The 18,018-nt window shown below is 35.8% G+C and overlaps 1 protein-coding gene across 6 annotated transcripts in view; it reads right to left on the bottom strand.

Annotated features, from left to right (window-relative positions):
- The window catches only part of LOC146004072 (extended synaptotagmin-2-like), a 60,266-nt gene extending 47,207 nt beyond the window's left edge, over window positions 1-13,059 (bottom strand). For 3 of the 6 annotated variants that reach the window (XM_083142694.1, XM_083142698.1, XM_083142700.1), the window contains exons 1-6: window positions 12,533-13,059; window positions 12,154-12,195; window positions 6,938-7,078; window positions 5,358-5,434; window positions 1,488-1,554; window positions 225-290 (exon numbers count right to left, since the gene is read on the bottom strand). In XM_083142694.1, coding sequence (XP_082998820.1) covers window positions 225-290; window positions 1,488-1,554; window positions 5,358-5,434; window positions 6,938-7,078; window positions 12,154-12,195; window positions 12,533-12,790 — 651 coding nt within the window. In that variant the 5' untranslated portion in view covers window positions 12,791-13,059. The remainder of the gene's footprint in view (window positions 1-224; window positions 291-1,487; window positions 1,555-5,357; window positions 5,435-6,937; window positions 7,079-12,153; window positions 12,196-12,532) is intronic. The other 3 variants (XM_083142695.1, XM_083142696.1, XM_083142697.1) reach the window with 3 other exon arrangements.
- Between the last annotated feature and the right edge of the window lie 4,959 nt (window positions 13,060-18,018).

The following is an 18,018-nucleotide window of genomic DNA, read 5'->3' as shown; positions in this document are numbered from 1 at the left end:
AGTATCATTCAGCCAGGTCTCGGTAAAAACTAAACAGTCAAATTGTATTAATTCACTGAGGTTTATAGCACAATCAGAGAGCTTGTTTTATATGCTTTGCATATTCTGATAATATACAGAAAAAGCAGTTTCATTTTGATTTGAGGGGCCGGGGTTCAGGTGGATGTCACCGCACATGAGCGCGAGGCATAGCAGGTGAAAGTGCCGGGCAACAGTTTGCTTACCTCGTGGTTGCTCCCCTTGGGTCGGTGACTGCGACATGGCTGCAGAGAGTCCAGGTACACATCCAGCTGCAAGAAATAAAAAGCTCCTATTTCCCAGGTTCCATCCATCAAACTTAGAGTCAATACTCAACACTGACACACTAGGAAGATGTTCTCCACAAATACGATGTTGAAACACACAAATATAACATAACACCAGAAGAACGATAACACAGTTTGCGGAGAGAAAAAACATGCTCCGAGTACGATCCGCCATCTTGTAACCTATGTAAAGATTTAAAAAGTTGCTTCAATAAAATGACAACATTGTTAAATACATTAACCAATAGCGTTGCCCTCAAGTAGATATTTCAGAGGACAATTTTTTCTGCAGCCGACAGTAGCGAAGAGAGAGGCCGTTCCACTACCCTCAAGAGGTAACAAGAGGAGAGGGCACCAATGCAAGGGAAGAGTGGGGAAAGACTTTGGGGCAAGTGTGCTATGGGGTTATCCATATGCCTGTTTAGGGGCCCAGTTACCGATCAGGCCTGCAGGACACAGACCAGTGTTGTCACATTGGATTGGCAGAAAAGAGCTAAATCCCACCTAAAACGGGGATACTATTTCTCTGAACCAACTAGAGCTAGACTGAAAAGCCAAGGCTGGATTTAACTACAACTGAGACCATTTACGTAATACACGAAAAGATACGTCTTGGTGCGATTAGTGAATTGGACAAACCTTGCTCCAAAGAACTAAGTTGGCAACAGTAGTACGTACAGTGGAATTATGTTGTGTGCTCACCGCATAAACATCAAACTGATCCGAGAAATGTGTGGTTCTTTTCTTCCCCTTTCCACTTCTTTGCAAAGAAACAGAGATGAAGAGTTGGCAAGGCTTGACCACTATTCACTGGATTTTTGCAGTAACTCTCTCAAGAGTGATAGTTCTTTCTAGGAGTGATTGTGGCTAAATCACTGAGCGAAATGCAAAAAAAGAATGAAATGAACAAAAATGTAGATCGAGGGCATATTTGGGGGGGGGGGGCTAGGGTGGAGATGATAACGTCTGATGGCCGGTAACACTTTTGAAAAAGTCACGCCATGCAACTGCTTGAGGAAGAAAGTCGTTATAAAAATTTGAGAAACGAACTTTCTGTTATCTGCCTGTGTCATTCAAGATTGATCATGCTTATACTGTGAGATATAAACTGCATAAAGCACTTTACTTCTTTATTAATAGCACTGCACCTACTACTCAGAATTACTAATAATAATGAATTACCTGGAGATCCTTTATACCAGCTCTCATGCTCATGACAGTAATTTCAAAATAGCAATCACCAGCATATCTGAAACAAATATATGATGTTATGACTGTGAATAATTACATACGACTATAAAACATTGTTTCTTAAAGAAGTTTATATCGAGGAGTTAACATTCTATGGAATGCTAGACACTTATGGGGTCCCGGGTTCAATACCTGGTGGAGGCACAAGTGGTTCGGATTCCACTTTAAACTGTAGGTCAAGTCCCGATTAGCCTTCCTGTGCATAAAGTGGACTTAAAATCTAAGCTCAACTCAACTCAGCTACGCATTTATTTCTATTTACATAAAACAGATGAAAAGTTGATTTACATACCATGTGCACTGCAATAACTGCTCAACAACATCGCCAGCAAGATCCACTCAATGTAATTTGTCCAGTTATGAATCCTACTAGATATACCACCCAGGAGGATAGTAGCTCAACTTCCGGTTTCGAGACAGTAAAAGTAATGTCAGTATGCATTAACATTATTCCTGAACAGAACACAACACAGTGGAACCCCTATTTTACATTCCCAGATTTTATATTTTTCTGCACTCAATATTTAATAGAACAATAATAGAACAAAATATTACAAAATTTTCCAAAATTTTGAATTTTCCCACATTTTAAGTTTTTCACCCTGAAAAATGTGAAATCGAGGTTCCACTGTACACCTTCAGAATGTCGAAGATAGAAAGATGGCAGAAATGGAAGTACAACTTCAACCTGTATAGTTGCCAGGCCCAGAGTGAAGTTATGGATGGTACAGAAAAACATGGTTCTCTCACCAGGCTGTGAGTGGTATGATGTGATGTGGAAGGGAGGGGGTGCAATATGAGGGAGGGGTAGCAATGGAGTGGAGAGGTGGGGATGGGGAATGCTACTGGGTGGCTGATATGTAGTCCCTCTGCCATCCTTTATGTACTGAGGTGTTGCTGGATTGGGAGTAAGTGGTAGATGGTCCTGGAAGCAGTCATTGAAGGGGATATTGTGGTAGTTGATACGAACAACAACAGTAAAGTCCAGATTTTTGGTGGTATAGAAGTGGTTGTTGATTCCGAGACTGAGGACTGTGAAAGTTTCCTCCTGGTAGAAGCCACCACAGATGTCACATGTGAGGATCTAGATAATGTTTGAAGTGTGGCAGACTCCTTTGGAGCAGACAGTAAATTTCCAGTGGATCTGGAGAGTATGGGAAGTGACAAGAATGGGACAGGTTTTGCACCTGGGGCAGTTGCATTTGTAAACGTGGGAGGAGTTGGTTGTGAGGTGAAGGGGTATGGTGGACTAGGATGTTTAGGAGGTTGGTTTACATTTGAAAACAACGCTTGGCTTGCCAGGAAAGATGTTTCTGGTGTCAGGATCACTGTGGAGGATCAGAAGGACATGCCTCATTCACTCCCCACCAAGAACTTTGCCTCCAACCACCCTGTACTTGTCAAACAATACCACCCCACTTCAAAGAAATCAGACATACCCTGATTACTTACGTAAAATTTAGAAGATTTCACACTTCCACATTGCACAATTTAATAGTTCAATCCTATTAATTTCGAAGATCCACTGTCTTCATTCACAAAAGGGTATGGTGTGGAGGGCTGTGAATACCCTGATTAGTTTGCTGAGATTTTTTAAACTGTTCTTCACAACCAAATTCGTCTGAGGAAAGCAATCGAAAACCAGTTTGAGGGGAAACGTGTTGCATGATGAAAACACTTTAATCCATTCTGCCAACCTAATCATCAATTTTTTGAAAAGCACTCCAGTTAAACTACTTACACACCTACCTTCCAGTCCAGCCCTGACACTGTGTGACTTTTCCTGTTCCCAAGTAGTGAGGGAAAAACTTTGTGGGAAGTGATTTCCTACCTATGAAGATGAAACTCAGTAGTGCCAGTACTTCCAGGAATGGTTTTGGAGAATGAAGCACAGTGTGGAATGTCAGGGAGAATATTTTGAAAAATGTAGCGAATAGCCCTTAAGATTGAGTTTGCATCAATATTGTTTGTGTCAAGGTGGAAAACTCACTTATGAAGAAAGATTAAGTTTCCATCAATATTGTTTGTGTTAAGGTGACGAACTTACTTATGAAGAAAGATTAAGTTTGCATCAATATTGTTTGTGTCAAGGTGGCAAATTCACTTATGAAGAAAGATTAAGTTTGCATTAATATTGTTTGTGTGTCAAGGTGGCACACTCACTTATGAAGAAAGATTAAGTTTGCATCAATATTGTTTGCGTCAAGGTGGCAAACTCACTTATGAAGAAAAAGTACACTTTACTGACTAGTGCAATGCTTATTCAGGGTGGCCACTTTAGGACCATGATAAAATTCAAGTATAATTCCAGGTTTTCAAGGTGAACTTTCCAAAAATTCAAAGGTATAATCAGATGTTTTCTCTGTTTCAACCTTACATATTAGCGGCTTTCACCTCCCCCCCCCCCCCACACACACAAATATATTGTCTGTGTGATTCCAATGTATCCAAAACTTCTAATTCAATTGAACGATATACATATTTTATTTAAAGTGCGGAGTTTACATTTGCCATTTCACATACTCAGACTAGAAATACATCTACAAGTCACAAATGTTATGGGATATAGTAATACAGCATGTAACAAAAGTCCGGGAACACTTTAAAAAAAATTATTGTAGCCAAACGAGTAGCATTACAAAGTGACAAAGTACATCATACCAAAGAGTAAAGTTGTAAGTTTTTTCTCATTGCAGGTGTTTTGTGTAGTTCCATATATCGTCGCTAGATGGTGTCATAATCAAGATGGCGCTTTCTGGAGCTGAGAAGGTTTTCTGCGTGCTAGAATTTGACAAAACAAAGAGTGCAACGGATGCCCAACGAAAATTTAGGATGAAGTACGGGAAAGCTGAACCAATCAGGAAGGCAATCTACAATTGGCATGTAAGTTTGATTTCCAATGCACAGCAAAACTGGAATCGCTGGTCTTTGTCTTTAGGATATAACTTTTGCACTAACTGTAGTCTGTACGGTTTCATGTTTAATTTTTTACGCAAAACACGCCACACAGTCATTGTTGACATTTCCAACTCACGTGAAGCTCTGCGTATAGATTTTCTTGGACTCCTTGTGAAAGCTTCTCTCACTCGCTCAATGTCATTTTCACTCACACCTGGCCAACCACTTCTCTTCTTGGTACACAAACACCCAGTTTCAACAAACTTTACATGCCAATTGTAGATTGCCTTCCTTGTTGGTGATGCTTTCCCATACTTCATCCTAAATTTTCTTTGGACATCAGTTGCACTCTTTGTTTTGTCAAATTCTAGCACGCAGAAAGCCTTCTCAGCTCCAGAAAGCGCCATCTTGATTATGAAACCATCTAGCGACGATATATGGAACTACACGTAACACCTGCAATGATAACAAAAACTTACAGCTTTACTCTTTGATATGATGTACTTTCTCACTTTGTAGTGCTACTCGTTTGGCTACAATAATTTTCTTAAAATGTTCCCGGACTTTTGTTACACGCTGTGTATATATAATGTACGAAAAATTATTAATTGTGTAAAAATTTCAAATTTACCAAATCAACTTTAAGATATCTTGCAATAATCTTCCATCTGTTAGATAGGTTGTTTAGCAAAGGACACTAGCAAAGCAAACGGATTCATAGAGAATTCTGTTTTATTTTCCACGCACTTTCTTTTCTTTTTCTTCCTTGATGAAAATAAAAGCTAAGTTGTGAAAAACTTGTCTCAGGGCATTAATAAATATGTATAAATGCAATGAGATTTGGCTTAATAAAAGTAGCCATTTTTCACGTCTACAGAGAGGAGAAGATATACTACTACTTACATAATATCCACGTCCATAATAATTTCATTCCTTGCTACATTGAACTTGTAAGTCTTGATCCCAGCAATTTTCGCAGGCTAAAATAGATTTTAACAAAATCAATGGAATGCTTATTTGCATTGCATGAACATTGAAAGATTGATCGATTATCTAAAAGTCATAATTAATATATATTTTTTTCATTAAGTCCTACATTAACTTTATGATGATGATTTATGTTATCACTAATATGGGGCTCCCTAAGTAATTTTAATGTAATTACATACACACAACTAGAAACAATTATTAGTGTGTATAAAGGTTTCTTCTTGCAAAATATACAAGACAAGGAAAATATTTGCAAGATCAAAATTTATTTTAAATCATCTTCAAAACTTTCCGAGTACAATCCTGGTGATTTTTAAGAAATTATTCATTTTGAAGATATTTGGTTGTTGACATTTTTGTGTTTGTAAATTTCAGGTGTTTGATACAGTCTTTTCACATTATGAAACACATTATACATGTACAGAAGAAGGAAATTGTGGAAATACGAATGCAAGCAAAACTAACTAGGCTAACATGCTCAAAATATAAATGCAAACCACATTATACCTAACTGACTGCAACTAATCGCAAATGTGCCTCCCAATTGAAAGTTGAGCTGAAACATATATTCAATTTCTAAGTTTAAAATATCAATATATATATTTACTAATGATGAAACAAACGAATTCTAAAAAAGTCCCGTATTGTTTTTACAGAGCCGTCTAAATTTTCTATTTCTCTAGTAAGAGAGGCCTACATTTAAAAAATAAACAATAGATGTTATTTCCTTCCTTGACTCTACATGAGTGTAATAATTTCAATTACTAGTATTTTACATTCTGTAACACTCAGATAACAAACTTATGATTTGTTGTGATACACATTTGCTAAATATGGAACAGAAATGTATGCAGAATTTGGGAGCTTAAATATACAAGTGTAAAATGCATTCATATGCCTCGCATTATCTACTTAGGAATACGTTTTAGGAATAAGTTTCGTTACACTGGCAATGAAGACCATAATATCAAATAGAAGACAATATTATGATGCAGTTCTATCAATAATCACACTACATTAATGTAAATATGTCTAATGAGAAACTTATGAAATTTGTCCAAAATTGCTGTGAGTAAACTACGTTATGTCAAAAATCCAGATTGTATGATTACTTTTTACACTTATTGTATTACTGCGTACATGTATGACCCTGTCAGATAATTTCCTTGCATACTAGATAACAGTAACATAATAAAGAAAATATGTAAATTCGTTATTCTTGTTATTAGTCATGAAGAATCCTGTATTTTTATTTTTGCTTTTCTGACACTTTTTTGTCAATCACGATGAAGAGGATAGGTGATGAGATCAAACTGATGAAGGAACACACAATAAACTTCTACTCCCAGTTTTGGTGTCAAGATCAAAAGTTCATCATTTAATGTGCTAGAACATTGAGCAAGCGTATGAATAATATTAATTTCTTGTTTGAACTAAATAAAAATTAACTACAACAACTACTAAATAAAAAAAAACAACAATAATTTCCTTACAACGGTTCCAAGACGAACTGTGGAGAACTTGAATCCAACAAATTTATATGGTTTCAAAGCATCTGCTATAATAGGCTCAACTGTACCCTTCAAGACCTTTTTAATTAAATGATTGAGATACGGCCATATTTGAAGCAAAATCTAAGAATAATAGAAAAATAGAAACATACTCAATTACTTACAACATGATACTTGCAAGATGCCATTCAAATTGGTCGTTGCTAATTGTCCACCATTATACAAGCAAAATTGTAAATAAAAATGCACATCTACACTACATAGCCAAAAGTCACCAGACACTCAATGACGTTCATTCCAAAGAGCCCAGCCAGGTAACTAATAAGATGTCGGACTTCCCTTTGTTATTATTACAGCATTTACTCTTCGGGGCAGGCTTTCCACTTAGTTTTGGTATATTGCTGGTGGAAATTTATCCATTCGTTCTGTAGTCTCGTTAATAGTTCATGGGTGGTTTTCAGTCGAGTGGGTCTGGCATGCAACTGACGCTCCTGTTCATCCCAAATATGGTCTATGGGGTTCAAGTCGGGGCTTTGAGTGGGCCAGCTAAGCACATCCACCTGATTGTCCTCAAACCACGATGCAATGGACCCTGCTTTATGGGAAGGGGCATTATCGTACTGATAGAGAAAAGGGCCCATTCCAAACTGTTGCTACAGTGTGAGCAGCATGCTATTGTCTAAAATGTCCTCATAAACACCACTGACCAAAATTAAAGGCCTCAGCCCAAACCAGGAAAACAGCCCAAGACCATGACACTTGGGTGTCAGGTGACTTTTGACTATATGGTATATAAAAATAAGGACAAAAACAGTGACTATATAGTTCTTGGTAAAGCGATGAATTTAATCAAATGTTGTACCTTTACACAATAAAGGCTGAAACTTATACACATGTCACTAGCTAGCAACTAGCAAACGATGTGTGTTCCATTACTTCTACAGTCCTAGCAGATACTGCAGGAAGGATAACAAACACATCTATTTACATGAATCTATATAAATAAATATAATAAACTAAATTCTCCTTTTTGAAAATATGGACGAATCAAAAGACACCTCTTCGTAGATTTAAATCATCAAAGTCCAAAGGACAATCATATTGCAGTAAGCAGCTGAAAGTGTTGGTTTCTGGGGTCTTATTAATTGTCCAATGATGACCCATAAACATAGCAAGGGTGAAGAGCAAGTTGTCTTATTGGGAACAACAGTGAATATTTCACTTTCGGTCTTGTTCTGGTGACCTTGTTATTACACCTCCCCACTCCTTGTATCATATCAACACATCAGAAGAATGGAACTTGCAGAATATGGATTATATCTAGTGATGAAGCCAAAATCGGGGGGGGGGGGGGGGGCACTACCAGCAAAGCAGAAAGTAGATAAATAAATACTCTTTTGGCCCAAACATGCATCCAGAAAATATTCCTATAACCTCCCACCTTCACACTCATTTTCTTTCCACCATCACTGCTTAACCCAACCACAAGAATCAAGAGGAAGATAAACTAGAAAATGCATATTATGAGTGAATGAGTTTGTTTTAAGTCCACTTTATGCACAGTAAAGCTAATCGGGACTGGACCTAGAATTCAAAGTGGGATCGAAACCACTATGTGCCTCCACCGGGTATTGAACCTGGGACCCCTTGATTACAAGTCAACACACCCAAAATGTATGTTATGTCACTGAATAATTCCCATGGGGGCATTTTACTTGTCTTTCAGTATATTTTGTTAATTATCTCCCTTTTTTACATCCTACATTAATACAAATGTACGTAGTTTAAGAATACAGTAAAACCTCGTTAATCCAGACTAATGGGGGGATAAGTTGACCGGTTTAACAAAAGTCCGGATTAACTGAAATAACCTAAAAGAACAGTAGAAAGTGCATTAAAACTCAGTTTATAGCAACAAAACAAGTTTATTATGGTGTTTTTAAAGGGCATAAGCCTAAATACACTATACAGAACAGTACAAAGTTTGCTGGAAACAGAATTTCATCAATGGTTGACTGCCTTTTCTTTGGGAAGTTCTCTTGTTGACTTCTAGCCACATTTAAAACCTTTTTTTGGGGGGCATTTTGCCTGTCCGGATTAAGCGAAGTCCAGCTTATTGGGATTGACAAGGTTTTACTGTATCTGTATGCTTTTAATGAATTTCATAATTGTTGCTGCATATGTATCTGCTATTAACTGTAGAGTATGTAATTTTATGGTTTATTGCAATCATTGCAATGAAAATGTTATAGTTTAATTGTAAATGTGACCTGTCCTATCAGCCTGTATCTATTGCACTATGTACTATGATCTAGTTAGTGTAATCAATCACTCAATCAATCCCCCTTTCCCAACTGCCCAGACCAGGAATATACAATACATGCTAACTATGCCTATTATTCGTGACTCAAGTACTCTAAATGTTGTGAAGTATGTATTTAATCAGTGTCATTCTTCTCTACCTAAAACCATTTAATATGAAGCAATATTCCTCTTGGTTGAATATTTATCATCATTTGAAAGTGTGAAGTGATACCTGGTGATACATTGTTTACATCTCACATGACCGCCATTACATTTGCACTTGTGACCATGAGGTCGCTTCTGATTGGTTATGCTATGAAAAATGCTGCAGAAATAGAGCCGGTTCTATCCTTGAGAAATGCCATAACATTTCTCACTTTACACGGCAGATTTTTGGTCATGGCATAAATGTTAAGAAAAGTGCTAAGGAAAATGCTTTCGTCTAAAGTGGGCCTTACTCTCCCCATCTGGTCGAAGACAATCCTTATTATATTATTACCCTTGGTAAGAATTGGCAATATAGAGAAAGTCTGTAATTCACTTCCTAATTCTTATACTCACTTCTTATGCACTCCTGGTGAAGTATCTGGAGTTACGATGTGGGGGTCGCATGTTAAAATTGTACATTTACATGTAGAAGTTGTAAAATAACGTTGTTATTTACCGCAATAATTCTCCATATGGCGTGTTCCGTAGTGATGAAACATTGTTCGTCGGTTACATGCTACAAAACTAGGAATTCCTTATTGAAAGTGATCATTGGACCACAAATCATTCATGGATAACCATTTCAGGTAAGGTTAGATTAGGTTTAGTTAGGTTAGGCAAGCATAGTTATAATATTTCGTTCATAAAACTATGCATATACTCCACCGCTGATTTCACGAAAAATGGCATGTTCCATGAAACATTGTTCGTCGATTACATGCTACAAAACTAGGAATTCATTATTGAAAGTGATCATTGACCCACAAACCAGTCACGGAATGTTAGGTTAGGTTCAGTTAGGTTAGGCAAGCATAGTTATAACATTTCGTTCGTAAAACTACGCACGCACACACACACACACACACACACACACACACACACACACACACACACACACACACACACACACACACACACACACACACACACACACACACACACACACACACACACACACACACACACACACACACACACACACACACACACACACACACACACACACACACACACACACACACACACACACACACACACACACACACACACACACACACACACACACACACACACACACACACACACACACACACACACACACACACACACACACACACACACACACACACACACACACACACACACACACACACACATATATATATATATATATATATATATATATATATATATATATATTTATCAATCTGCTTTTTTTCAAATTTCCAGACGTGACCGCCTGCTTTTTACAACAGATTCATGATTAGGAGGCCAAAATTAGTTAGTATACTGAAAATTAACAAAGTTGGAGACTTTCTCTACATTGCCAATTTGCTCCTTATCCTTTAATAATCACCCTAAATCCAATAGACAAAGTTGTCCACCTTGTGCTTACATAGGCTAACAAAAACTGAACCTTGTGTTTAAAGGGAATCTGAACCACTGTGCAATGTGGTAATCTAACTGGTGATCAAACTGGGAACCTCAGCCTACAAGGCAAATCATTAATCACTACTCTGTTGAGAAGACACCTTAAATCCACTAGAAGATTAATGACTGGACAGTGATTAAAATAATACAAAATGTGAATTACTACTTGTAATAAAAATTTTCACCTATCTGTTCATTAATTTTCAACCAGTTTCTTCAAGTAAGAACAAAAATTCAGGTTTGCAATAATTCAAAAAATTACCAAAAATGGTACAAAAATAAACAATATTTAAAACAGAATGTCGGTCTCACTGCAGAACATGGGCTGCTTTTTTCCTCTAAATAGACTAACAAAATTTATATCCCCTGAAAGTACGTACCTTCTACTTCCATTTTCCGGTGTTCCTTTTACGATTAGTATTATATTATTGCTTGTAAAAAATGTTTTTCCTGCTACTAAAAGCAATGCATTTCTCCATTTGTTCGCGTCCATATTGTTTACGCGCTCAAGTGTTGTGCGATAAGTGAGACCCTTCGTTTCGCGGCATTCGAGTTGATTTGTCGCTCCGGATTCCACCCACAGACGCACAGTTTCTTTCATTATTTCAGACGAGGAATGCTTACAAGGTTAGGTTAGGCCTGTTAGGTTGGGTTCCAATAGCATAAATACAATGAAAAATGTTTTTCCTGCTACTAAAAGCAATGCATTTCTCCATTCGTTTGTGTCCATATTGTTTACGCACAGTTTCTTTCATTATTTCTTCGAAGAATGCCTACAAGGTTAGGTTAGGCCTGTTAGGTTAGGTTTCATTAGCATAAATACAATGACTAATTATTATTTAGGCTAACTGAACTAAACCTAGCTACCTAACCACATAGGCATTTTTTGCTTTCGCTAGATTTGTGCAGGAATATGCCTTTTCCTTCGTTGCTACGATTTCAATACCACCAAACCTGGACACGTTTTTCTGTTTTTTTTAAAGAAAAAATTTTTTCCGCACCTTAAAACTTACTTTCCCCGATTACTAACTACAAAACGTTACCAAAAAATTATGAATCGCATTCCTCCTAAGCAGCCCATATTCTGCAGTCTTACCCAGAATGTCTTAAGGGAGATCTTGTACTGTCAAGGACACTTCTTGGTTATGATGATATCATTGAAAGTCAATGTGGGTTTTTACAATCTGGAGGTGTCTATGATTATACACGTTTCATGGAAGTTATCATTAAATGATCCTCATTGCAAAAGTACATACCGAATTCAACCAATCTGCTCTGTCCATATCTGGAAAGGTCACCTGTAAGAAAATGAAACTATTTATCCAGCAAAAATGAGCTGAACCAATCAAATGAAACCAAATAAAAATAAGGAATGCAAAATACAACACAAGATATGAACAGTGGAAAGGAAATATCCAAATCTAAGATTGGAAGCAAATTAATCTTAAAATATTAAAATAAAATTTGCAGCATGTGGATGAAATTAATGTTACAATATAATCAGCATGTTTTCTGGTGTTAACGTCACATTATGTTCAAATCACTTTTGTATTGATTTGGTATCTACTTAGGAAAAATACTTGTACTAGAAAAAAGTTCATGTCATACAAATATGAAATCTCCAACAATACTTACCCAAGAAGGAAGGCTTGAATGGGGAAGATATGAAAGTACATTCCGTTCATTGAGAGCTAATCTTTGTAAAATATATCTTCTGATATCTCTTTCTATGCGAGCATCTTCAACTACTGCAGAATATAACGCTGGACACACAAACCACATTATGCTGATTTTGTAGTATCCGCCCACATAAAATATGCTAATTAGAATCATGTTTTTAAGAAGTAAATAAATAATGCTCCCAATGTTATAACTTTCCATAAACGAGTCCATGCTGTGTGTTTATTTTTATTAGCCCTAACATGCAATATAGTAATGATGCTTGGCTACAAAACACTATTTCATTTTCACTAGTTCAAAATCATTCACTCATCTTCCTAGAAAATCTCTCCCTTTAAGCACATGTTAACTCATCAATGACATTCCAATGCTAAGAATACTTAATTTTTATTAAGAATTTGAACATAATTTGTCTATTTTATGTCTGATTTGGATGGCGAGCACTATAAAAGAATTACAATACAGATAAAATGTCTAGTTCTTTGCTTACTGAACCAACAAATACACTTTGTGCATCTGTAGTGTATACTAAATTAAACTACATGAAAGGTATGAAGTGAAAATAGTTTCAATTACTGCGGTAGGTGGCTCTGCAGGCACTTATACTTACTCATTTGTTTATAACAATGAATAATTAATGTCTCTAATAATGGCAATGACTCACAATCCATTTTTACATCTCTTAAGTACTCTGCACTTAGAAGGTTCAGCATATCCACAAATGAATGTAAGTTCTTGATAAGTTTTGGTATAGTGTAATAAATAATTACCAGGTAAATTGTCCACCACTAATTTCATTGACTTTTCTCTTGCATTGTACATGATTTTAAGAAAATAAATTGTACTGATGCTGATATTCTGTTTTAGTTCTTGAACATTGTATTGCATATAGAGTGAAAGAACACGATGATGGACAACTTGACTTATATTATTTAAGCACCCCACTCTACCCAAGTAGATGTGCTAATTATTTTCTAAAGGCAATAGGATTTCGAAAGGGATTAGGATGCCAGGATGGATTAATCACTCTTTCCTCGCATATTTTCGACTCACTGAAAAGAAACAGAATTGTATTAGCTGCATTCTTAGATGTATGTGCAGCTTATGATAATGTAGATATTATTATCCTAATCCAAACAATACAACAGCTAAAAATACCTCACAACTATGTTTTGATATTATGGAAGTTACTGAGTAAAAGAGCTGTATATTCCACTTTTTCAGTGAAAATAGTCCCGATTAGCCTTACTGTGCATAAAGTGGACTTAAAACAGCAACTCAAACCAAAACCAGTGAAAGTAGAGGAACGTATTCAGCCTGCAAAGGGTTACCTCAAGGAAGTCCTTTAAGTCCTTTGACATTCAACATATATATGATCAGAATGAAAAGGAAATTAATTCCAACAGTCAATTATCTTCAATATGCAGATGATATCTGTATCTATATGTCCACGACACAAATTCATGCTGATTTTCCTGTTTTAGAGGAACAAATATTGGAAGTGCAAAAGTGGCTTGAAAATAAAAAAAAACTCTAGATTTCAATGGAAAATCTAATATTACAATTTTTAGTAAAATGGGAACACCTCCAATAGTCCACTCAATGTCTCGAAAAACAAGAATTCCCATTACATCCAGAGTAAAATATTTAAGTGTCATCTTGGATGAAAAACTAACTTGGAAGGATCAAATTAAAACAATACAAGTCAAATCAGAAAAAGTGTTTAATTTGTTCAAAGCAATAGCAAATATTCAGTGGGGATGTCATCCCCAAGTTATGCTTTTATTTTTAAGAATTATTTTCGGCCTATGGTAGATAACTCTCTATTGGCAATGTGTAACTTGACAGAAGGAAAATTGAATTCCATTGATGTCATACAAAGGAAATTCTTGAGAAGATGTTTAGGCGTTATGAACAGCACTCCAAACGTAGTAGTATACATGGAAGTGGGTGAATGTTCCATTTCACGTAGACAGAAGATGTTAGCAGCAAATATGCTCTTCAAAATGAAATCGTATTATGAGCATCCTTTCAACAATGTACTAACAAATATGATACACTTACATGAAAGAGGAAAATTAAGAAACAGAAAAGCTGCTATGTGGATAGAATTCTATAATTCGTTTTATTAAGAATACCAGGATGTTCTACAGATGCGTTCATGGCCTGTTTTTTCATTTGATTATCCTCAACAGTCTCTGGATAATGTTCATTTCCCTCGTTATTCGCACATATCAGAATATTTTACTCAATGGTCAAGTTTTTATTTCATATACACAGATGGATCTAAAAGTGAGTCAGGAGTTGGATGTGCAGTGTACGATACACAACATAAAACAGATCTGTTATTTCAGCTTCCACAAGACTGTTCAATATTTACAGCAGAATCTTATGCAATTTACCAAGCTTTAATATATGTCCAAAAATTAAATTTACGAAAGTTCTTAATACTTACTCGCAAAGTGTATTACAAGTGTTTAAATCTTCTTACAAGAGTCTTTACAAATTATCCCCTTATATTATAAATTGTATACAATTAGTTCAAACAATACAAAAAATCTGGAAAAACCATTGAATTTTCTTGAGTTAAAGCTCATAGCAATATTACAGGCAATTCTCATGTACAAGTAGATGGATGTGCAAAGAAAGCAGTGCGTCTTCCAAATATTACGAACTTATCATTATACTATACGGATCTTCTCCCTAGAGTAAAGAAGGAAATTCTGAATGAATGGTTTGATGGTGTCGAAACGAACTTACAACAGTTGAAAAATCATACAGACTATTTGCTGAATTCAAAACACACGAACCATGGTTCGTGTACAAGAAATGTAATTGTATTAATTAATAATGTACTAGGCAACATTTATCCAAAATTGGAATAACGAACAATAAGAAATGTGAATGTGGCTGGGAAAGTGCAGATGCTCAACATATAATACTGGAATGCTCAAAATATAATAGAGAGAAATATCTTGTATAAAACTTTAAATAATCTAAAGGTTCAGTTTCCAACAAATTTGTTAAGTTTAGTTGTTAATCCAGATGTTTGGATTGGTTATATTTTGTTATCATTTTTAAGGAAGTAATATATACAATTGTAAAAGGCAAAGTGTTTTTTCTTTTTTCTAAAAAAATCTAATATCTGTAAAATAGGGGGAGAAGGACTGATAATTTTAATGGAAAACAATTGTGTATATTTTATATGTGTATTGTTATGGACAAAAATGGCATAAAAGCTGTTAGGTTCCAAATAAAGGAATGAATGAATTTCTATAAGCAATCAAGGGGTTCCGGGCAGCCCTGGCCCATATCCATGGTAACGGTTGAAGTTTTTGCATGCGATGACGTGTAACTGGCCAAGTTAATGTATCACTTCAATGTAAATTCACGTGAAATGACAGAACGACAGTGTTGCAGTATGCAGATATTAAACACCAGAACAAGAATAATGTCTAAATGAGAATGTACTACAGGTACAGGTTGTGGAAAAGGAGATGCGATAGCCACTAAAGCCGTCAAATGGTTGGGTGGGAACATTACGTCACATACCATGAAGAAGTAATGGGATCTGAGCTGATTATGTCCTTTGCGATTAGTCCACTCAGAATTAGTTCACTTCATCAAATGATTTAATAAATCTCATCAATTTACATTGTTGAGTTCGTTATTTGTGTTATTTTTGGTTTAGGTTCAACATCTATCTTCTCCGAAGAGAAAATTATGCTCATTTCTTTGTTTTCCTTGACCCTGTACATCCAGGGTCAAGAAAGTCAGTAATAAGGTGTGTTATATACAGTGTACACCTACCTATAGATTGAATTGCATCTTCTCCAAATATGATGCATAAAGAAACAAACTGCCGGAGAACTAAGTGAGGTGAGTGCACAATTTTATATTACTATTATAGTGGAACCACAAGCAAAGAAACCTGCGCAGACTCGCGAGTCCTGTGCACCGTACTCCAGTGTGGAGGGGAGGGGAGAGTGAAGCATGCTCTCTTATAGCCCGAGTTGAACGAAAGAGGAGGAAGGTGCGTGGGACTTTTCGACGGAAGTTCTTTTTCTTGTGGTCGCTCTTGTAAGTAAGGGGAACTGTGATTGGTCATTCATCTATTTTATCATTTCATCATCATCTCAAATGACTTAAATGGCCGGAAGAGCAAAGTAAATTTATCAAATATAAATACAAACACCAACTGTTTAATAAATAACCAAAATAGAATGAAAAATTAGCAGTTTGTATTTTTATTGCTTTATGTGAATATGTAGAGAAAAGCGAGAGAAAATTGTACACCAATGGCAAAAGAAATGGTAGGCGAATTGCCCATCACCATTTTCCTCCAGTCTGTTTTCATCAATCTGGTGATCACAAATTGAAATAAGCATAGGACAACATCTGCTTTCCATTATTTAAAACAACACAGGATGTAGAACAAAAAAAAATGAAAGTAGCGATGGACAATTTGCCTACTATTATCTATCTTTTCAAGAATAAAAATACATCTAAATTTAGAACCACAGTAAAGAGCTTGCTAATGTAACATTTGTTTTTGGGTCACATTTTCCATTAAGGAACATTAACTTTGAAACTTTTTCTTATTATTACAAAATACACTACATTATTTCTTAACTTTCTTAAAGTATTATTGTTTTTACTAATTTAATAGTAAAAGACAAAACACAAAAATATACATACGTTTCTTACAGCATGTGTATTTGAGCATTATCTTGTACGGCTAAGCAACAGGAATCAAGTAAAGTAAAACCATGTATTTTGCAAACACTTATCTGACACAACGAATATTTCAACCAGTGTGCATGCTATTTTAGTATCGATTTGGAAATTGCGTATTTACATGTGTGTATGTGTGTGCGTGTGTGTTAAATATCTGTCATTGTATTCTCTTATAATTTTATTATTTTTCATTTATGTCAAATTCATTTATGTTATGTTATATATTTGATTTTAGTATTATAAATATATGTATTGTAATTTTTATTCACCAGAGTTAGGTGGTAGAGCAGCCCAAGGATGAATCTCGCTCTGTAGTAAATAAAAAGACTTTTCAATTCAATTCAATAGTTGTAATGATATTGGGAATCCAACATGGCTACACAAAGTATACCTGCTTCCTCTGCAAGTGGTATACAAATGACAGAAGAACCACTACACAAAAAAGAATTAGTCTCAACGAAATTGACAAGTGGGAGAAAAATTATACAGCATGTGATGTTCCTCTTCCCCCTCTTCACACCAAGCTAGGCCTTACGAAACAATTTGTAAAGGCTATGGACACAACTGGGAGAAGATTTAAGTGTATTTCTAACAAATTGCCTCGTCTTTCACCAGCAAAGCGAAAGAAAGGTACTTTGTGGGACCTCAAATTAGAGAACTTCAGCAAATCCAGAGTTTGAATCATGTCTAACAGACAAAGGAAA

Source organism: Lepisma saccharinum, chromosome 21, assembly GCF_977018435.1.
Source record: "Lepisma saccharinum chromosome 21, izLepSacc3.1, whole genome shotgun sequence".
Taxonomy (NCBI): Eukaryota; Metazoa; Arthropoda; class Insecta; order Zygentoma; family Lepismatidae; genus Lepisma; species Lepisma saccharinum.
This window is presented reverse-complemented; position numbering and strand designations above follow the sequence as displayed.